Genomic DNA, 17,454 nt, shown 5'->3' with positions numbered 1-17,454 from the left:
TTGGCAACACTTGTACAGTTGTGCGCATGCGCAAATTTTAGTTTGTTGACAATTATTACGAGTTACAAAGAAGTCCGATATCGTATTGTGAATTTGTGCAGGAATAATATAAATATTCAACTTTGAGAACAATTTACAAATATGCCAAACTATGAAGTAGCGTTGGTTCTTAGGGCTATGTCTCGTGTAAGTGGTAATCTGAGGTACCGATACTAACAAAATACATTTATGTATAATTTGAGGTTATGAGGTCTTCGTTCTTTAATCCATACAACGAAGAACTTGTTCATTTGATTCACAGATTCAATAGTAATAATAGTGTGCGTACAAATACTATTATTCAGCGAGTGGATCTATATTACAATGTTTCATAATGTTGTAAACATGAGTTCGAGATTTATAATAAATCTTTCGTTAGAAAAATGTGTGTAGGACCTTTCCTTTTCCGACACATGGCACATGGAATAGCCCATTTTTAAATATTTGTAAATAAAAATAAAGTCATATTAGCGTTGTTGCGTATGGTTGTGAATCTTAAGACTCTCACTATGAGAGGAACAGAGATTAAGAATATTCGAGAATAAGGTGCTTAGGAAAATATTTGGTGCTAAGAGAGATGAAGTCACAGGACAAAGTTACAAAACGCAAAACTGCACGCATTTTATTTTTCACCCAACATAATAGGAACATTAAATCTAGACGTTTGAGAGAGGCAGAGCATGTAGCACGTCTGAGTAAATGCAGAAGTGCATTTAGGGTGTTAATTGGACGACCTAAGGGAAGAAGACCTTTGGGGAGGTCGAGATGTAAATGGGAGGATAATATTAAAATAGATTTGAGGGAGATGGAACATGATGCTAGGGATTGGATTTATCTTGCTTAGGATAGGGACCAATGGCGGCAATGGACTTCCAGGATCTCTAAAAGTCATTCGTAAGTAAGTAAAAATAAAGGTAAAATGGCCTCTTTTAGCTTTTTTCTTAAAAAAAAAATGGGTTATTTGTAAGAAGTCGTCGCTGAACGATTCACATCGTTTATAGTTCACTTCTAGGGTATTGTTACACAAGATGGATGCACTGAAACGATTCACATCATTTATAGTTCACTTCTGTGAACGATTCCATTGTCTATTGTTACACAACACACTAAACCTGGAGTAATTTAAGCTTATTAATCAAATAAATAATTCTACTTACTGTTTTTTATATGCTCACCTGTATGTAATTTCTATTTTATACATATTTCATTGTTATTTTCCATCCGAAGATCATTAAGAACGATGAATATTACTTAATATCTCCTATCTTTCTTCAAATAGTGTTTATATGCCATGTTAATTTTCATTTGTTTTCATAAGTTAACAATGATGCACATTGGGAGCAACTTATAAGAAATTATTTTCCTACACAATCCACGCTATATTCACGTTGTTTTGGAATTAGTAATCGAAGATGGTTTGCTTATTGTTTATTACATGCACATTTGTATGTAATTTCTATTCCATACGGTTTTTTTTCTATCCCCCGATCATTAAGAACGGTGAATATTGTTCATGCTTGTTTCTTGTATTTCTTAAAATAATGTTATGTGGCATGTTAGTTTTTATTTGTCGTTATTTACGTAAAAATGATGCGCCAAAAAATAAAAAATAATAATAATTTCGTACTCACTCCACATCCTATGTATTCACATTTGTTTTTCAGTGATTTATTAAAGAATGTACCGGTATTTAAAAGACTAATAATTTAGAAACATGTTACATAAATCATCCTTGTGCCAAAAGAGAATGCTCCCTGGACCAAACTGTCGTATTTTGCAGTGGTCGTCCAGTACTCGCTGAAATGGGTAATAATAATGTAATAAAATAATGTTGTACGTAGCATTTAGAAACATGTTACATAAATCATCCTTGTGCCATAAGAGAATGCTCCCTGGACCAAATTATCGTATTTTGCAGTGGTCGTCAGTACTCGCTGAAATGGGTAATAATATAATATAATTGTTTTGCACGTAGCAAGCGGGGTATTGGGGCTGCAAGCCCTGATGATGATCCTACGTGTAGCACATGATGTAAAAAGCGGGGTATCGGGGCTACAAGCCTTGATGATGATCCGACGTGTAGCACATGATGTAAAAAGCAGGGTATCGGGGCTCCAAGCCCCGATGATGATCCGATGTGTAGCACATGATGTAAAAAGAGGGGTATCGGGGCTGCAAGCCCCGATTATGATCCGACGTGTAACACATGACGTAGAAAGCGGGGTATCGGGGCTGCAAGCCCCGATGATGATCCGACATGTAGCACATGATGAAAAAAGCGGGGTATCCAGCCCCGATGATGATCTGACGTGTAGCACATGATGAAAAAAGCGGGGTATCGGGGCTGCAAGCCCCGATGATGATCCGACATGTAGCACATGATGAAAAAAGCGGGGTATCGGGGCTGCAAGCCCCGATGATGATCTGACTTGTAGCACATGATGAAAAAAGCGGGGTGTCGGGGCTGCAAGCCCCGATGATGATCCGACATGTGGCACATGATGAAAAAAGAGGGGTAGCAGCCCCGATGATGATCTGACTTGTAGCACATGATGAAAAAAAGCGGGGTGTCGGGCACTTAAAAGTGCCTTTTCGAAAGCATGGTGATGCGCATTTGACAAACGCAGTGTACGTACTTTCTAATAATCCCTTTTTATTTTTCGTTATTTACGTAAAAATGATGCGCCAAAAAATAATAATAATTTCGTACTCACTCCACTTCCTATATTTACATTTGTTTTTCAGTGATTTATTAAAGAATGTACCGGTATTTAAAAGACTAATAATTTAGAAACATGTTACATAAATCATCCTTGTGCCAAAAGACAATGCTTCCTGGACCAAATTATCGTATTTTGCAGTGGTCGTCAGTGCTCGCTGAAATGGGTAATAATATAATATAATTATGTTGTACGTAGCAAGATCGATTATTCAATTGATAGGATATTTTATGAGGTTGTCATGACTGAGATATCTATTGTCAATTGCTTTTATTTGTCAGAAGGCCTTGACTGACGGGTATATAAGGACCGGCGCTCTTAGGGGTTGAGGTCGGGGTTTGGGATGGCTCACAAGTAACAAGGGAGAGAGACACCTAGTATTTTAAAGATTTATATCGTTCACTAGATGAGTTGATTCAACTAACCTGGAAATAATGTGAATCGTTCAGCGACGACTTCTTGTAAATAACCAAAAAATGGTAAAATTTTGTGGTTTTTCAGAAACGAAAATTACTGAAAAATGACGGAAAAAAAAGTTTAAATTTCTAAAACCTCATGAAATAATACAAACTCTAAATTTAAAAAAATGATAGTATCTAAGGAAAAAATACAAAATAATTTATTTCTCACAAACGTAGCACAATTATACGTATAAAAACACGCACACACACACACACATATAGGCCTACATACACAACTCCCCCACTCGAAGAATATCACAGAACAAAATAATAGAAATGCATGGTGCATGTTACAACAGGAAAGCAGAGAACTAGTATGCTCCTGGTGGTCTGGCTGTGAAGCTTAACTTTTGAACATTTGAGCGCGATATTGGTGGTTTCGTTGATCAAATTATAAGGACTGTTAAAGATGTATGTTATTATTTTTTATGTTTATGTTATTTAATTAAGAGAAGTAAAAATTTCAGCAGAACAAATATATATAAAATATTAGTTCTGATGAAATTAATTTTCTTAATTAAATAACATAAACATACAAACGACTAGTAAAATAGTCATCAAGCTCTCGTCTCTGAAGAAATATGGCGGCTGTTTTGTTCTGTGTGACTTTCAGTTGCCTACGAGATATATCTCGTATACAGTTATCTTTTCCACTAGTATCTAATTAAAAAATTCCATCGAAACGTTTAGCACTTCTGGTGGTTGGGAAACAAAACAACAGCCTGCACAGTCTTGCTACTGGAAACTCCTATCTCAGTTTCACCTCCCTGAAGAATATGCCGTGTCTTAACACAAAAAGATGGCAGTTCTTCGACATTCAACAATGGCCCCTTTGAAAATCCCAAAACCCTCCACTTTTTATTAATTACATATTCACAAACCTGACGTTAAAATTGGTCCCCATTGGTGAAGCATTGCCAAACCCACACCGGCTGACCACACTAAGGTTCTCTGTGTACCCAGGTTTCGAGCAGGCAACTCCACTCGTCCCTAGGTCAGCATCCTCCATGCGTCGCCAACTAGCATTCAGGGAATGCTACGGAATGATAACGAAATGGAGAAATGATGACAGAATGATGTAAATGCCTAATTTGGGGAAAAATGGGAGAACCCCAGGAAAAACCCAACTGCGACCTTGTCCGCCACAAGTGTCACTATAGATTTTTTCAATGAAAAAATCCCAGACCTGACCGGGAATCGAACCTGAGCCATCTGCGTGACAGTCTGAAGGTCTGACCATTCAGCCACCGCAGAGGGTTACACTGTCACCTAACAACTATAGTCCCGTTGCTCTAATTTCCAGTAGCCAATCGCATTGCAGGTCAGCTACATTTAAACGTGTGCGTCTTGTGATTCGCTGACGAAGAAGTTATTCATTTCTTAAGGCTCGATAAATACTTAATATAATCGCCCGCCATTTTGGCTCTTTCGTTGGCGTTCGCAGAAAGCACATGAAGACGTTATTTGCCGCTCAATTATTTGCTGAATTACAGTGCGTTTGATTTATTATCATGGGAGCTACGACATGATAATGTTAAACGGTGTGGCAAATAGATTCCTCGTATGGTAGCTTGGCAACGAAAGAACAAAAATGGCGAACGATACTACCTACGTAGACTTTATAGAGCCTTCACTTCCTAAGACGTACGCAGAGAGGGAATAACAGCATCGCGACTATAACTACAAGTCATCAATCCCACTTGCATGGATTCTTGTCCTGGTAATATCGGTATATGCTGACAAGACAATAAAATTGAATAAAAGTGTTAAAATTCAAATAATATATATTTTTAAAAATGTTTATATAAGAAGTAAAATTAATTTTTACTAACATTTTTACACGAATAAATGTAAATAACGCTAATTTTTTTCCAAAACCTGAAAAATCCATGGGCAATGGTTTTTGAGAAACTCTGCCAACTCTGTAAGCAATGCTCCATGTATAGTGGGTTCCTATCACCACGGCATGGCGCGTCCTCAGGTTGTGGATAGAGGAGACGGCCTCCAGATATGGAGGGTAGCTGTGAATATATTGAATAAGCAGTCGTGGACAGCCAATAAGGGGTGGTCCTCCAGCTTGGGGATTGGGCGAAGGGCTAACAACCCATCACCGTAAAAAACAGCTTGTTACGAATCCCTACAATAAGCCTCGGAATAGGACTGATTCTCTGGCACGACCACAGCAAAGGAATAAGGTTTTGAGATTTGGCACTTGGAACGTAACTAGTCTTTATAGAACAGGAGGGGTAACATTAGTAGCTAAAGAACTAGCTAGATATAGAATAGACTTCGTGGGAGTACAAGAGGTCAGGTTAGATGGGAATGGCATATCACAAATAGGAGATTACTTGTTGTATTATGGGGAAGGAAACAATAATCACCAATTAGGAACAGGATTCTTTGTTCATAAAAGAATAAAATCAGCAGTAAAAAAGGTCGAATTTATCAGTGACAGGTTATCAATTTAGTACTTAAGGGTAGATGGTGCGACATCTTAGTTATAAATGCTCACGCTCCTACAGAAGAGAAAGACGACCATATAAAGGATAGCTTCTATGAGGAATTGGAACATACTTTTGATCAGTTCCCTAGATATCACATGAAAATTTTATTGGAGGATTTCAACGCTAAAGTAGGACAGGAGGATATTTTTAGACCAACTATTGGAAAAGAGAGCCTACACGTAGCTAGTAGTGACAATGGAGTTAGATTAGTCAACTTTGCCACGTCGAAAAATTTAATTGTCAAAAGTATAACTTTCCCCAATATACTTGGACTTCTCCAGACGGATTGACACACAACCAAATAGATCACATCTTGATAGATAAACGGAGACACACTAGTATAGTAGACATTCGAACTTTCAGGGGTGCAGACTGTAATTCTGACCATTATTTGGTAATTGGAGAATTAAGAGAAAGACTATCAGTAGCCAAGCGAGTAGAGCAACAAGTTAATATTACTAAATTCAATATTTTGAAATTAAAGGACGAGGAAACTAAGCAAAATTATCAGGTCGCAATTTCGAATAGGTTTGCCACTTTAGAAAGTTCCGACGAAGTTGAGAAAGAATTAGATGTTAACAGCGTGTGGGAAAATATCAGAGATAGTATCAAAATTGCAGCTGAGCAGAGCATAGGTTATTATGAAACTAAGAAAAAGAAACCGTGGTTTGATGAAGATTGTTGCATGGTAGTAGAAAGAAGGAAACAGGCAAAATTGAAATTCTTACAGGATCCAGTTGAGGAGAAGAGAGATAATTATTTCAATGAAAGACGGGAAGCAAGTCGTACACTTAGGAATAAAAAGAGAGGTTACTTGAAGGAAAAACTGAATGAGGTAGAAACAAATAGTAAGAATAAAAACATTCGAGATTTATATAAGGGTATAAAGGAATTTAAGAACGGATATCAGCCAAGGATAAACGTGATCAAGGATGAGAATGGTGACTTGCTTGCAGACTCTCCATCAATCCTAAACAGATGGAAAAACTATTTTGCGCAACTACTAAATGTACATAGGCCAAATAGAAATGATAGGGACGAAATTGAAATACAAACTGCTGAGCCATTTATACCCGAACCCATGCTTTCAGAAGTCGAAATTGCGATAGAAAATCTGAAAAAGTACAAGTCTCCAGGTATCGATCAAATTCCAGCAGAATTAATAGAAGAGGGTGGAAGTGCATTATATAGCGAAATTTATAAACATTAAATCCAGACGTTTGCAATGGGCAGGGCATGTAGCACATATGGGCGAATCCAGAAATGCATATAGAGTGTTAGTTGGGAGATCGGAGGGAAAAATACCTTTGGGGAGGACGAGACGTAGATGGGAGGATAATATTAAAATGGATTTGAGGGAGGTGGGGTATGATGATAGAGACTGGATTAATCTTGCACAGGATGGCGGGCTTATGTGAGGGCGGCAATGAACCTTCGGGTTCCTTAAAAGCCATTTGTAAGTAAGTAAGTAAGCAATGCTATGAGCTGAACTATAACGAAGTAGAACATTTATAACAAAACCTATTAGATCTATGTAAATGTAAATAGGCCCTGCACAAGCATTGTATATGACCACGAAAATTGTCAGTATTTGTAGAGAATGCTTAATAATTTAGTGTCTTGATTTTTTGTTTCAGCCTGAGATTATAACGACTCTGAAACGTTCAGCAGAATCCATATTCAGTAAGGGAGGAATTATTCGAAAGATAGAGAATCTCGGTTCTGGAGACCTGCCCTACAAAATGAGGGCTCACAGCTTAGTACACAGACAGGGAAGGTGAGACATAATGTGCATATAATACCAGTCTGGGACATTTCTGGTTCCTAGTCTTAAGTCCGGAAGGAACTGTTGAAAGTCGGCCAATAACACTGTGACTCCATATTAAAAGTGAAAGGAATCATATATATTATTTTAATGTACCGAAGTACATATGATATTTCCATGCAGATATTCTGCGTCATAATATGATGATACCACATCCAAGGAAGGCAGCAGGCGCGCAAATTACCCACTCCCGGCACGGGGAGGTAGTGACGAAAAATAACGATACGGGACTCTTCCGAGGCCCCGTAATTGGAATGAGCACACTTTAAATCCTTTAACGAATCCTCCAAGCAAAGGGATGAATCTCAACAGATCGCAGCGTGGCAACTGCTCTACCGAGTACAACACCCCCCCCCCCGGTACCTAAGTCGTCTGCAGACGATTTCGAGTCCCGACTTCGAACCGACTTTGACTTGGAACTTAAACTGAGACGATTCTGTCTGACGCCAGGGTGGGTATTCGGCGTGGGTTAGTGGATAAAGCATCAGCACGTAGAGCTGAAAACCCGGGTTCAAATCCCGGCACCGGAGAGAATTTTTCTCCGTTCCATTACTCTTTCATCATATGAAAGGAATCAGTTTCTTTGGAATCCTTTAACCAAAATTTATGAAGTCATGCCATGTCATAACAGCATTATACATAGAAACCAATCAATTGTCAGAACATAAAAGGGCCAAATACAGAAATTACATTACTCAGCCTGTTGTTATATAGTCTGATTTGTTTGGAAAGACATATCGCTGTATTAGGAGTGACACAAAATTTATTTTAGTTTCAATATTATGATGTTAAAATATGGGAGCTTATGTAATTGTTTGCATCATAAACCACAGTTAATTCCCGATTTACCACGAAAATCGTCTGTAGCTGCATTTAGATTGGCACCAAGCCATGATTGTTTGGCCAAACATCTGCATAGAATTGGAATAAATCAGTCCCCTAGCTGTCCATTGTGCAACTCAAACCAAGCAATGGATTCGGAACACCTCAAAATCTGTGCTTCAGTGGCTGGTCATGATAATATCTTTGAAAAATATTGGAGTGCAAGAGGTCAAATGACTTTATTGTCAAATGCCTAGCATTAGAAAACAACAACATAATTGTTTTTACGAACAAAAGAAGTCAAATTGTCCCTCAGCAATGACTGAATAAACAAACTGCTGTTTACTGCAAGGCAATGAGCAAAATGTGTGTTGTGGTTTGCAGAATTTGAAAGTGTAATATTAGTTCAATGTCGTTTTAACCATGAGTAGGCTCTAAATAAAGCTTTCCAATTCCATATGAAGAGCTTTCGGGAAAAACAATGAATGTCGCATTTCTGTTAAGGATTACATAATGATATAATTGAGTCTATAACTGCAAGATGTAGTGCTGTTTCTATAGAAAATAAAGGACAGGATTACTGTATTCGTGGTGATAATTCTCCTTTTTACCATTTTTCATAAGAACAACATTAAATTTCGCAGTAATCCATTGAATTAGATAATGACATCAACCTTAAGAAAACTGTGACATTCATTGTTTTTCCCGCAAACTCTTCATAAGGTTTTAGGGGATACCAGGGCAACTGCAATACTAAGGCCGTGTCTCAAAGCTACATTTTCAGCTGAAGTGAACTAGATTGTTGACTAAATAGCCGGATGTGACGTCAGAAAGTTATGATCCAAAGCTACATAGTGCATAGCAATCAAGTCTGTAGTAGCTAGTCAACGAAAATGCTTGCTTGATTGTTGACTTGTTCACTAAGGCCGTGTCTCAAAGCTTCATTTTCAGCTGAAGTGAACTAGATTGTTGACTAAATAGCCGGATGTGACGTCAGAAGTTACGATCCAAAGCTACGTAATGAATAGCAATCAAGTCCGTAGCAGCTAGTAAACGAAAATGCTTACTTGGTTGTTGACTTGTATACAAAACAAACATGGATACCTCATTAACAATTGGGGGTTATGAAATCTGATGATGCTTTGGAAATAAAATGCGAGTTCAATGTAGAATAACACGTTAACTTGGAACATTGACATTGTTGATATCTAGCATTACATTTTTTTAATATTGTAATATTTCAGGATCTTATCTTTTCCACATATACGAGTATTTTGATTGTTGATAGCTGAACGTAATTTTCATAGATATCTTTTGAACATCTTTTACAATTTTACATCTTTCTACATTTCTTTTCTAGTGTCTGACGAAATTACCATTCAGTTCATAAACCTGACAATCAAGTTTCATGAACTGTTTACTGGAAAACTGTTTATAAACACAGGAATCGAATTTCCAAAAAATAACAGCTGATAATTCGTAATGAAACTGCATTAGGACACTGCCTTCTTAATTTAGTGCTATACCGTAATTTCACGACATTGAGAAAAATAGTCTATGAAGAAGGCCATGATTCCAGCATGCATGTTCATAGCTCTCTAGTGTGTAGTATACAAGTCAGCTAGTTCCTAGTTATTAGCATGTAGTATAGACTGGAGCTTTGAGACACGGCCTAAATAAACATGGATACCTCATCAGCAAATGGGGTTATGAAATCTGAAAATGCGTTGGAAGTGAAATAATGTAAATATAATGTAGAATAACACGTTAACTTTGAACACTGACATTGTTAGTACCTTCTGTACAATGTTTTAAACATTACTGTAATATTATATTAAGCCCTTATCATTTCCATATAACTCGTAATGAAAGTGCATTAGGACACTGCCTTCTTAATTTAGTGCTGCACCGTGATGTCATGGTTTTTAGAAAAATAGTGTATGAAGAAGGCCATATTTCAAGCATACATTTCCAAAGCCCCCTAGTGTGTAGTTTACAAGTCACCTAGTTGCTATACTGTTTTCGCTGTAAGAAAAATCCTAATGTAAACATAAGCACGATGCTGTCATATCCATGATTGGCTCCCAGTCGAAACACTCACATTACGCAGGAGAATATAGTTCGTATTTGGAAACCATAATCTTATATTATGTGAAAATAAAAAATTGAATTCTAGTTGTTAAATACGATGAAACATATAACCTCGCTCATATGTAAAACGCTATGTAAAAGAAACGCTACTTTTATATTTTGTTATGTACTATGAACGCGGATGAATACCAACAGTAATACCGAGGTAGTCTGTTCCTGTAACAAGCTGGCATCACTTGAGCTCGTAGTTGTTCATGTAAGCACATGGTGCTGAAGTATGGCTTCTGCATCCTCGGTGTGTGTGGTTATTAATCATAAGTGTGGAAACCCTCTCAAAAGCGGACAAAAACAAAATAGTTTTAAGTGTATATATTAAGTTAAGTGAGTTTTAATTACAGTAATTATAAAAGTAAATGTTTCCTAAGCAAATGAATGCATAGTAGTGAGGTTAGGTCTACTTGACGGGTAACGGGAAATGTTTAACATGAAACAGAATGTACAACAGTAGGCGGGAACACGTACTGAGAATCTATGGCGCCAAACAGCGGCCAATGAAGCCTCACTTCAGTCACGTGCTATTGTTTATATTAGAATTTTTCTTACAGCGAAAAGATTATAGTCACTAGTGTGTAGTATGGACTTGAGCTTTGAGACACGGCCTAAGTATTATTGTTTATGGCTTTTTTTAATCTTATATTTATACATGTCTGTTTAATTTTCTTTAAAAAGCTTATTTTCAACATTAATTACTAATTGTTAAACAAATTTTAGTGCAGTTAATAATGCTTAAATAGAAAAGCCAACTTTTACATAATTAATTTTTAATGACATATGTCAACTTTACTCACACTGCTAAATATGCCACTGCTGGCTGTAGGTTACGTCACACAACTGCACTCTTTGGGCCAAAGATGCACACAATGTCGACTCCTGTGCTGCATAATGTGGCACAAGCTGCAATCCTGGCGACCAGGAGCACTTCTATTTCCATTGGGGCATCATATACACAACTCTTGATGTGTTCCCAGAGAAAGTAATCTAGAGGCATCAAATCAGGTGTCAATACGTCATAAGCCATCTCAGCAAAATGTGTTGTCTGTATGCACGCACAGAACTGGATCCTCTTGAAAATTGTTGGCCTTCTTCCAAGTGCAGAACACATTTAACCAATGTTGCTTCGCAATGTATTGTATTTATTAACATTCCATGGTATTCATACATTGCTTTACAGCTAGAATATGGAACAAGTCAAAAAACTTAATACTATTATAAAGTCTTAATTTATAGTCACAGTCTAGATGAAACATATATACAGACGAGATTTACAATATAGTCTACTAGTACAACACAAAGTTTTAGTATCAATTTCATGAAGCGTTATTGAATGTCATGAATTCACCTACAGAATAGAAGGCGTGAGAAATTAGGTACTTCTTTAATTTGGCCCTAAATAACCTTATGTTTTGAGTTTCATTTTTTATATCGATAGGGAGGCTATTAAAAATTTTTACTGCCATATAACGCACTCCTTTTTGATAGCACGATAGACTTGCTGATGGAGTATGAAAGTCATTTTTTTGACGTGTCTTTATGCTATGAACTGTTGAATTAGTTACAAAGTTTTCACGATTACATACGAGGAAGACTATTAATGAAAAGATATACTGACAAGCCACGGGCATTATTTGTAGTTTTTTGAAAATAGTCCTACAAGATTCCCTAGATTTGGCATCTACTATTATTCTAATTACTCTTTTTTGTAATAGAAATATACTGTTACTATCTGTGGAATTTCCCCAGAATATTATTCCAAAACTCATTACCGAGTGGAAGTATGCAAAGTATATTGTTTTTAAGGTATTGATATTTACTATCTTTTGCATAGATCTAATAGCAAAACAAGCTTAATTTAGTTTGGGGGTAATTTCTTTAATATGATTTTCCAATTTAACACATTATCGATTTTTAAGCCAAGAAATTTGGTGTCGTTGTTTCTAATAGGGATCTGTTGTTAATTATTGCGCTAGAAATTTGCGAGGTTGAATTTGCACAGGATTTAAATTGAATTATGTTAGTTTTGTTCCAAGTTAATACCAGTTTATTGACTGAGAACCAGTCACATATTTTGAGGAGAATTTCCTCTGTTGAAGATTGGAATGTGTTGGAGTTATTGGCTGTAATTACTATACTTGTGTCATCTGCAAATAATATGGGATGACCTACATCTCTTATTAGGGGTGGCAAGATCATTTATAAACACTAGAAAAAGTTGTTGTTGTTTTCTAATGCCAGGCGTTTGACAATAAAGTCATTTTGACCTCTTGCACTCCAATATTTTTCAAAGATATTATCATGACCAGCCACTGAAGCACAGATTTTGGCAAGTTGTAGCCGATTTAAGTGAACACCATATTTTAACGTTTTGGTGGCTACTTCATTCACACACAACCCCCAGAATGTCTGGAGGACCACACCTGCTGTTGGTCGACGGGTCCATTGGACCTAGCTGGGAGATCTTGTTGATCACCAGCTTTCCCTCCTTAAGCCACTGGAGGACGATTTTAGTGCCATAGCAGGTCAGCACTAGGAACAGAAAAGTAGAAAGAGGAGGAAGGAAAGGGAAATGAACCCCTAGGCCTCGAATGCTCTAATGCCGTCGGGGTCGAAGAAAGTATGAGTTCAGTCAGAGGACTGGATAGGAAAGGGTAAAGAGGGATTTAACTCATCAAGCTGACCAGTGCTAATGGATGAGTAGCCCCTCCCTTTAGTTCAGCTCGTAAAATTATGCTTACTAACAGCTGCGCCACGGGAAGGTAGGGATGGGACATTGGGTATTTGTCCAAGTTGGTTCCTTAAAGCCTTCAATGGGAAGGATTAATTGCTCTCCCCTCTGTATCCGACAGATACCCTTTTGCAGCCACACTAGAAAAAGTAGGGGACCTAATATTGATCCTTGAGGAATTCCATTATTAATAGTTCCCCATGTCGATGTAGATTTCATAGTTGTAATGATTTCAACTTTCTGTTTCCTATCTATGAGATATGAGTGAAACCATTGGTGTGCAACATCTTTAATTCCATAATAATCTAATTTATCTAGCAGCATTTTATGATAGCTAATAAGGAATAGGGATCAGATATCACGACAATGCATCTGTTTTATAATGCTTATATACGATCAAAATTGACCTATGGATGTGAAATATGGGGAGGAGCATCAGCAACTCATCTACAAAAAATATCTGTTCTTCAAAATTCAGCCTTAAGATTATGTCTAGGAGTATCAAAAACCACATCAACTGTTGCCCTAGAAATTGAATGTAATATTCAACCAATCAGACACCATGTATTACAAAAAGGATCTAAAAAACATTTAAAATTGCAAGCCTCATTCAGATCTCAGATATTCTTCAAACTCAGATAATATCCTGTGTAATTTCTATAAAATAAACAAAGAACAAATACCAGTCTATATCACAGACACACTCATTGCTAGAACTCCAGTTGTGAACGAAATTTCTCTGTGGAAATGGGTGATTCCAGAACATAGCATACAAATTCCAGGAAATCATTCCAAAAATGATCCTCCCTACATTCTTAAGTTCGATGCCATGGAACTACTCTGCAGGACATATAAGTATCACCTTCAAATTTATACAGATGGATCTCTAAATCCTAATAATGCGACATAAGGAGCAGGGTATTATATTCCAAAATATCAAGAAAGTTATTTCATACCATGTTCATCCTCCTCCAGTCTTGACACTGAATTGCTAGCTATTGATGCTGCTCTTCAGTGTGTTACTCAAATTTCTGAAAAATCTATTTGCATACTTACCGACTCCAAGGGGGTATATTTAATATAATTAAATATGTACCAAACCTATACGCACATAGAATTATTCCAATTCAGAAACAACTAAGTAAACTAAAAGAACTCCAAAAGGAAATAACATTTCAATGGATACCTAGTCATTGTGGTATACCTGGAAACGAGAAACAGGCAACATATTTGCAACCGTCGACCTGATTGGCGAGTTGGTATAGCGCTGGCCTTCTATGCCCAAGGTTGCGGGTTCGATCCCGGGCCAGGTCGATGGCATTTAAGTGTGCTTAAATGCGACAGGCTCATGTCAGTAGATTTACTGGCATGTAAAAGAACTCCTGCGGGACAAAATTCCGGCACATCCGGTGACGCTGATATAACCTCTGCAGTTGCGAGCGTCGTTAAATAAAACATAACATTTATTTGCAACCAAGACCTCTTCAAGTGATATCCCTACCCAGTGCTTTTGCTTCAGTAAAGTCTCATTTTATAAACCTATGGATCAACAATTGGCTTTCTTCTGACAAAGAAAAAATTTTACAGTCTGTACAAAAGAAATCAAATGACCTGGAAATGTACAAAAACTTGCACAGACATGTTCAAACATTTTTAACAAGAGCCAGAACAGGTCACATTGTCACTCAATTGTACCTACACCGATTTCACATTTCTGATAATCCTACTATTGTCTGTGGTGTAATAATCTTCTATACTGTCCATCCATAAACCACAAAGAAGTAAATTAAAATCATCAGTACCAGTTGCAGAAGACACAGTTCTGCAGTATATATTGACTACACCCCACCTCTGGCTACTAGCAACAGGCATCTATAATGAACACTGATCAAAATACCCCTCATTTCTCGTGAAAAACAACAACTGAATAGACTACAGTGGACTATAGTGGACTTTATGTTGTCAGCAAACAGCTGGATACATTAAGAAGACTGATTGATATGACGACGTGAAGTGTGAATCACACTTAAAAAGGTGTTTAAATCATTCTACTTATGCCGGTTTATACTTGCCTCTGGGTTGTTTGCTTAGGGATGCAGAAAGGATAACATGCTTTACATCATTTTGAAGAAGAAATAGTAGTGTAGCCATTCTTATGTTGCAGTTGCTTCGTTGTGCACTTCATATGCCCCCCGACAGCCATCAGTGTTCTTGAGGATGAATATGGCAGAGATGTGGATATCGTGAGGAGGACAATCTTCAAGCAGGAGGTGCTGCCGGAGATAGAGTGCACACTGGATGAAGAGATGCAGCCCCCTGCCTATAGGTAAGAATACAAACTAGAAATCCCGAGACTTTGGTTAACCATTGGTGGTGTGTACAAATAGAACCAAGAATCATTCAAAGAAAGAAGTTAACTTCAAATGAATAAAACAGGGTAATACAGTCAACTCTGGATATATTGAACCTAAATCGTTGGTCCCGACCCGCATACATTAAAAAGTACATTAATATTTCCGTTTATAGTGAACCCTCGCTTCGGTTATAGAGAACCTTTTATCCTGACAAATTCTTATTTGAAGTCAGGCCTTCTTGTATAAAATTGAAAGAATGTGTTGAGAACAACATACCATTTTTCCCTTGTAATTATTCAAGCCTGCTTCTCAGGGAGCTTCTACCTGAAAGCCAGATTTGCATAACATTTTAAGTTTCTTACTCCTTTAGTCAAAGGACAAAGGTAGGATTAGTGAATCCTAGACAATGAGCTGTATTGTAAATCCAGGTAATGCGTGACGACCTTGCCTCATTTCACTGTTGAAGGGTTAACATTCTGTTCTCAGGCACTCTACTCAACTGTTATTTCTAATCCTCCACCGTCAAAGGGTTGCCTTTTGTTCTCAGAAACATTTCCATTATGACAGATAGCATTGAAAAAAACGGAAAATGAAATTGCCTTCTTTTATTAAAATTGGAAGAACATTATGTCCAGTGCATAAATGAAGGCAAGATTCCGATGGCTTTCAAACTCCATCAACCCTCTCCCAGTTTCCATTAAGTGACCCTGGAAATTCCAAGGCTGAGTATGCAGTCACACCATAACAGCATATGTCAGTTCTACCTGATCTAGTGTTCCAACAGTGAATGTACTGTATAAAAATGTCGAAGCATAAGGAGTTTTCCTTGGTAGATAAGGCAAATACTATAAGTGATATTGAACGTGGTCTTTCGCAAGCGGACATGGGTCGTCAGCATAGTTTAAGTAAATCAACTGTGAGTAACAGTATACAGTGTAATCCATTCCACAAAAATGAAATATTTTATTTTCTTGTTCACAATTTCATCCATTTCTGTCATTTAAGGTTAGGGGAGAGGCCACGATATAGTGAATGAAATATGCAAGTCTGCAGAGGTTCGCTATATGCGAAGTTGACTGTATTTATGTTTTATTGCGCAGTCTTCGATAAAATCCTGAACTGGTTGAAGAAAAAAGAACGTGATGGATGCAACATTGTCCTGACCCATTTGCTTCTGCAACGCAGAAACACTTTACTCACTTGAAAACATTCTTACAGACAGTACTGACGGTACCTTTTCTTCTTTTACAGGAAAGATGTACAGAAGATGATAGAAGACAGCAAGAAAGTAATCAAGAAATCAGAGAAACATAGATTCAAGTACAACACAGGATTAGATTATTATCCATTTCAGAAATAAATCGACTGCAAAGTGGGAAGGAACTTTTCAATCATTTTTATGTTTTGTATATAAAATGTAAGTTTGTAGCAAAAAGTAGATTTTTGCTGGTAAATTTCAATAAAATCTGTTATTAATTTATTAGCAAAGATGTGCTATTATGAAGAATGCTTCCTTCAAAACACAACCGCAAAATTTCTGCACATGTGGAAATGTACGTGCATTCCTCTACCCTGTGATAATATTTAGTGGAGAGATGGAGAAGAAGAGGGGCAGAAAAGACAGATAGAATAAGAGAGAGATGATGAGAGGGATATATGAATAAGTATGGGACTGATGCCCACCCAACATCGTGATGAATTTGGGGAGCTACGATAGGCAGCAAAATCTGGTTTCGAAAGCCAGCTAACCAGTTGGGGGATCATTGTGCTGACCACGTGACACCGCTATTCCAGTTGGATGATCGTTTACCTCTGCCGAGGCATGTGTAACTTTCAGTTAGAACCAATACGAAGCA

At 37.3% G+C, this 17,454-nt stretch overlaps 1 protein-coding gene across 1 annotated transcript; it reads left to right on the top strand.

Annotated features, from left to right (window-relative positions):
• Nucleotides 1–5: 5 nt before the first annotated feature.
• On the top strand, nt 6–17,088 carry mRpS6 (mitochondrial ribosomal protein S6). Its single transcript, XM_069842597.1, has 4 exons — nt 6–186; nt 7,362–7,501; nt 15,409–15,570; nt 16,850–17,088. Exons 1-4 carry the CDS (start codon nt 142–144, stop codon nt 16,956–16,958), a joined length of 456 nt encoding a protein of 151 aa, XP_069698698.1. The 5' UTR covers nt 6–141; the 3' UTR covers nt 16,959–17,088.
• Nucleotides 17,089–17,454: the final 366 nt, after the last annotated feature.

The sequence above is a fragment of the Periplaneta americana genome, chromosome 12, assembly GCF_040183065.1.
Source record: "Periplaneta americana isolate PAMFEO1 chromosome 12, P.americana_PAMFEO1_priV1, whole genome shotgun sequence".
NCBI classification, from domain to species: Eukaryota; Metazoa; Arthropoda; class Insecta; order Blattodea; family Blattidae; genus Periplaneta; species Periplaneta americana.
This window is presented reverse-complemented; position numbering and strand designations above follow the sequence as displayed.

What these genes read in the sequence shown, in the direction of transcription:
- mRpS6 (XM_069842597.1), top strand. Translation starts at nt 142, where the DNA reads ATGCCAAACTATGAAGTAGCGTTGGTTCTTAGGGCTATGTCTCGT. An exon ending in TTCTTAGGGCTATGTCTCGT is followed by an intron (nt 187 to 7,361) that starts GTAAGTGGTAAT and finishes TTTTTGTTTCAG; the next exon opens with CCTGAGATTATAACGACTCT. An exon ending in TTAGTACACAGACAGGGAAG is followed by an intron (nt 7,502 to 15,408) that starts GTGAGACATAAT and finishes CTTATGTTGCAG; the next exon opens with TTGCTTCGTTGTGCACTTCA.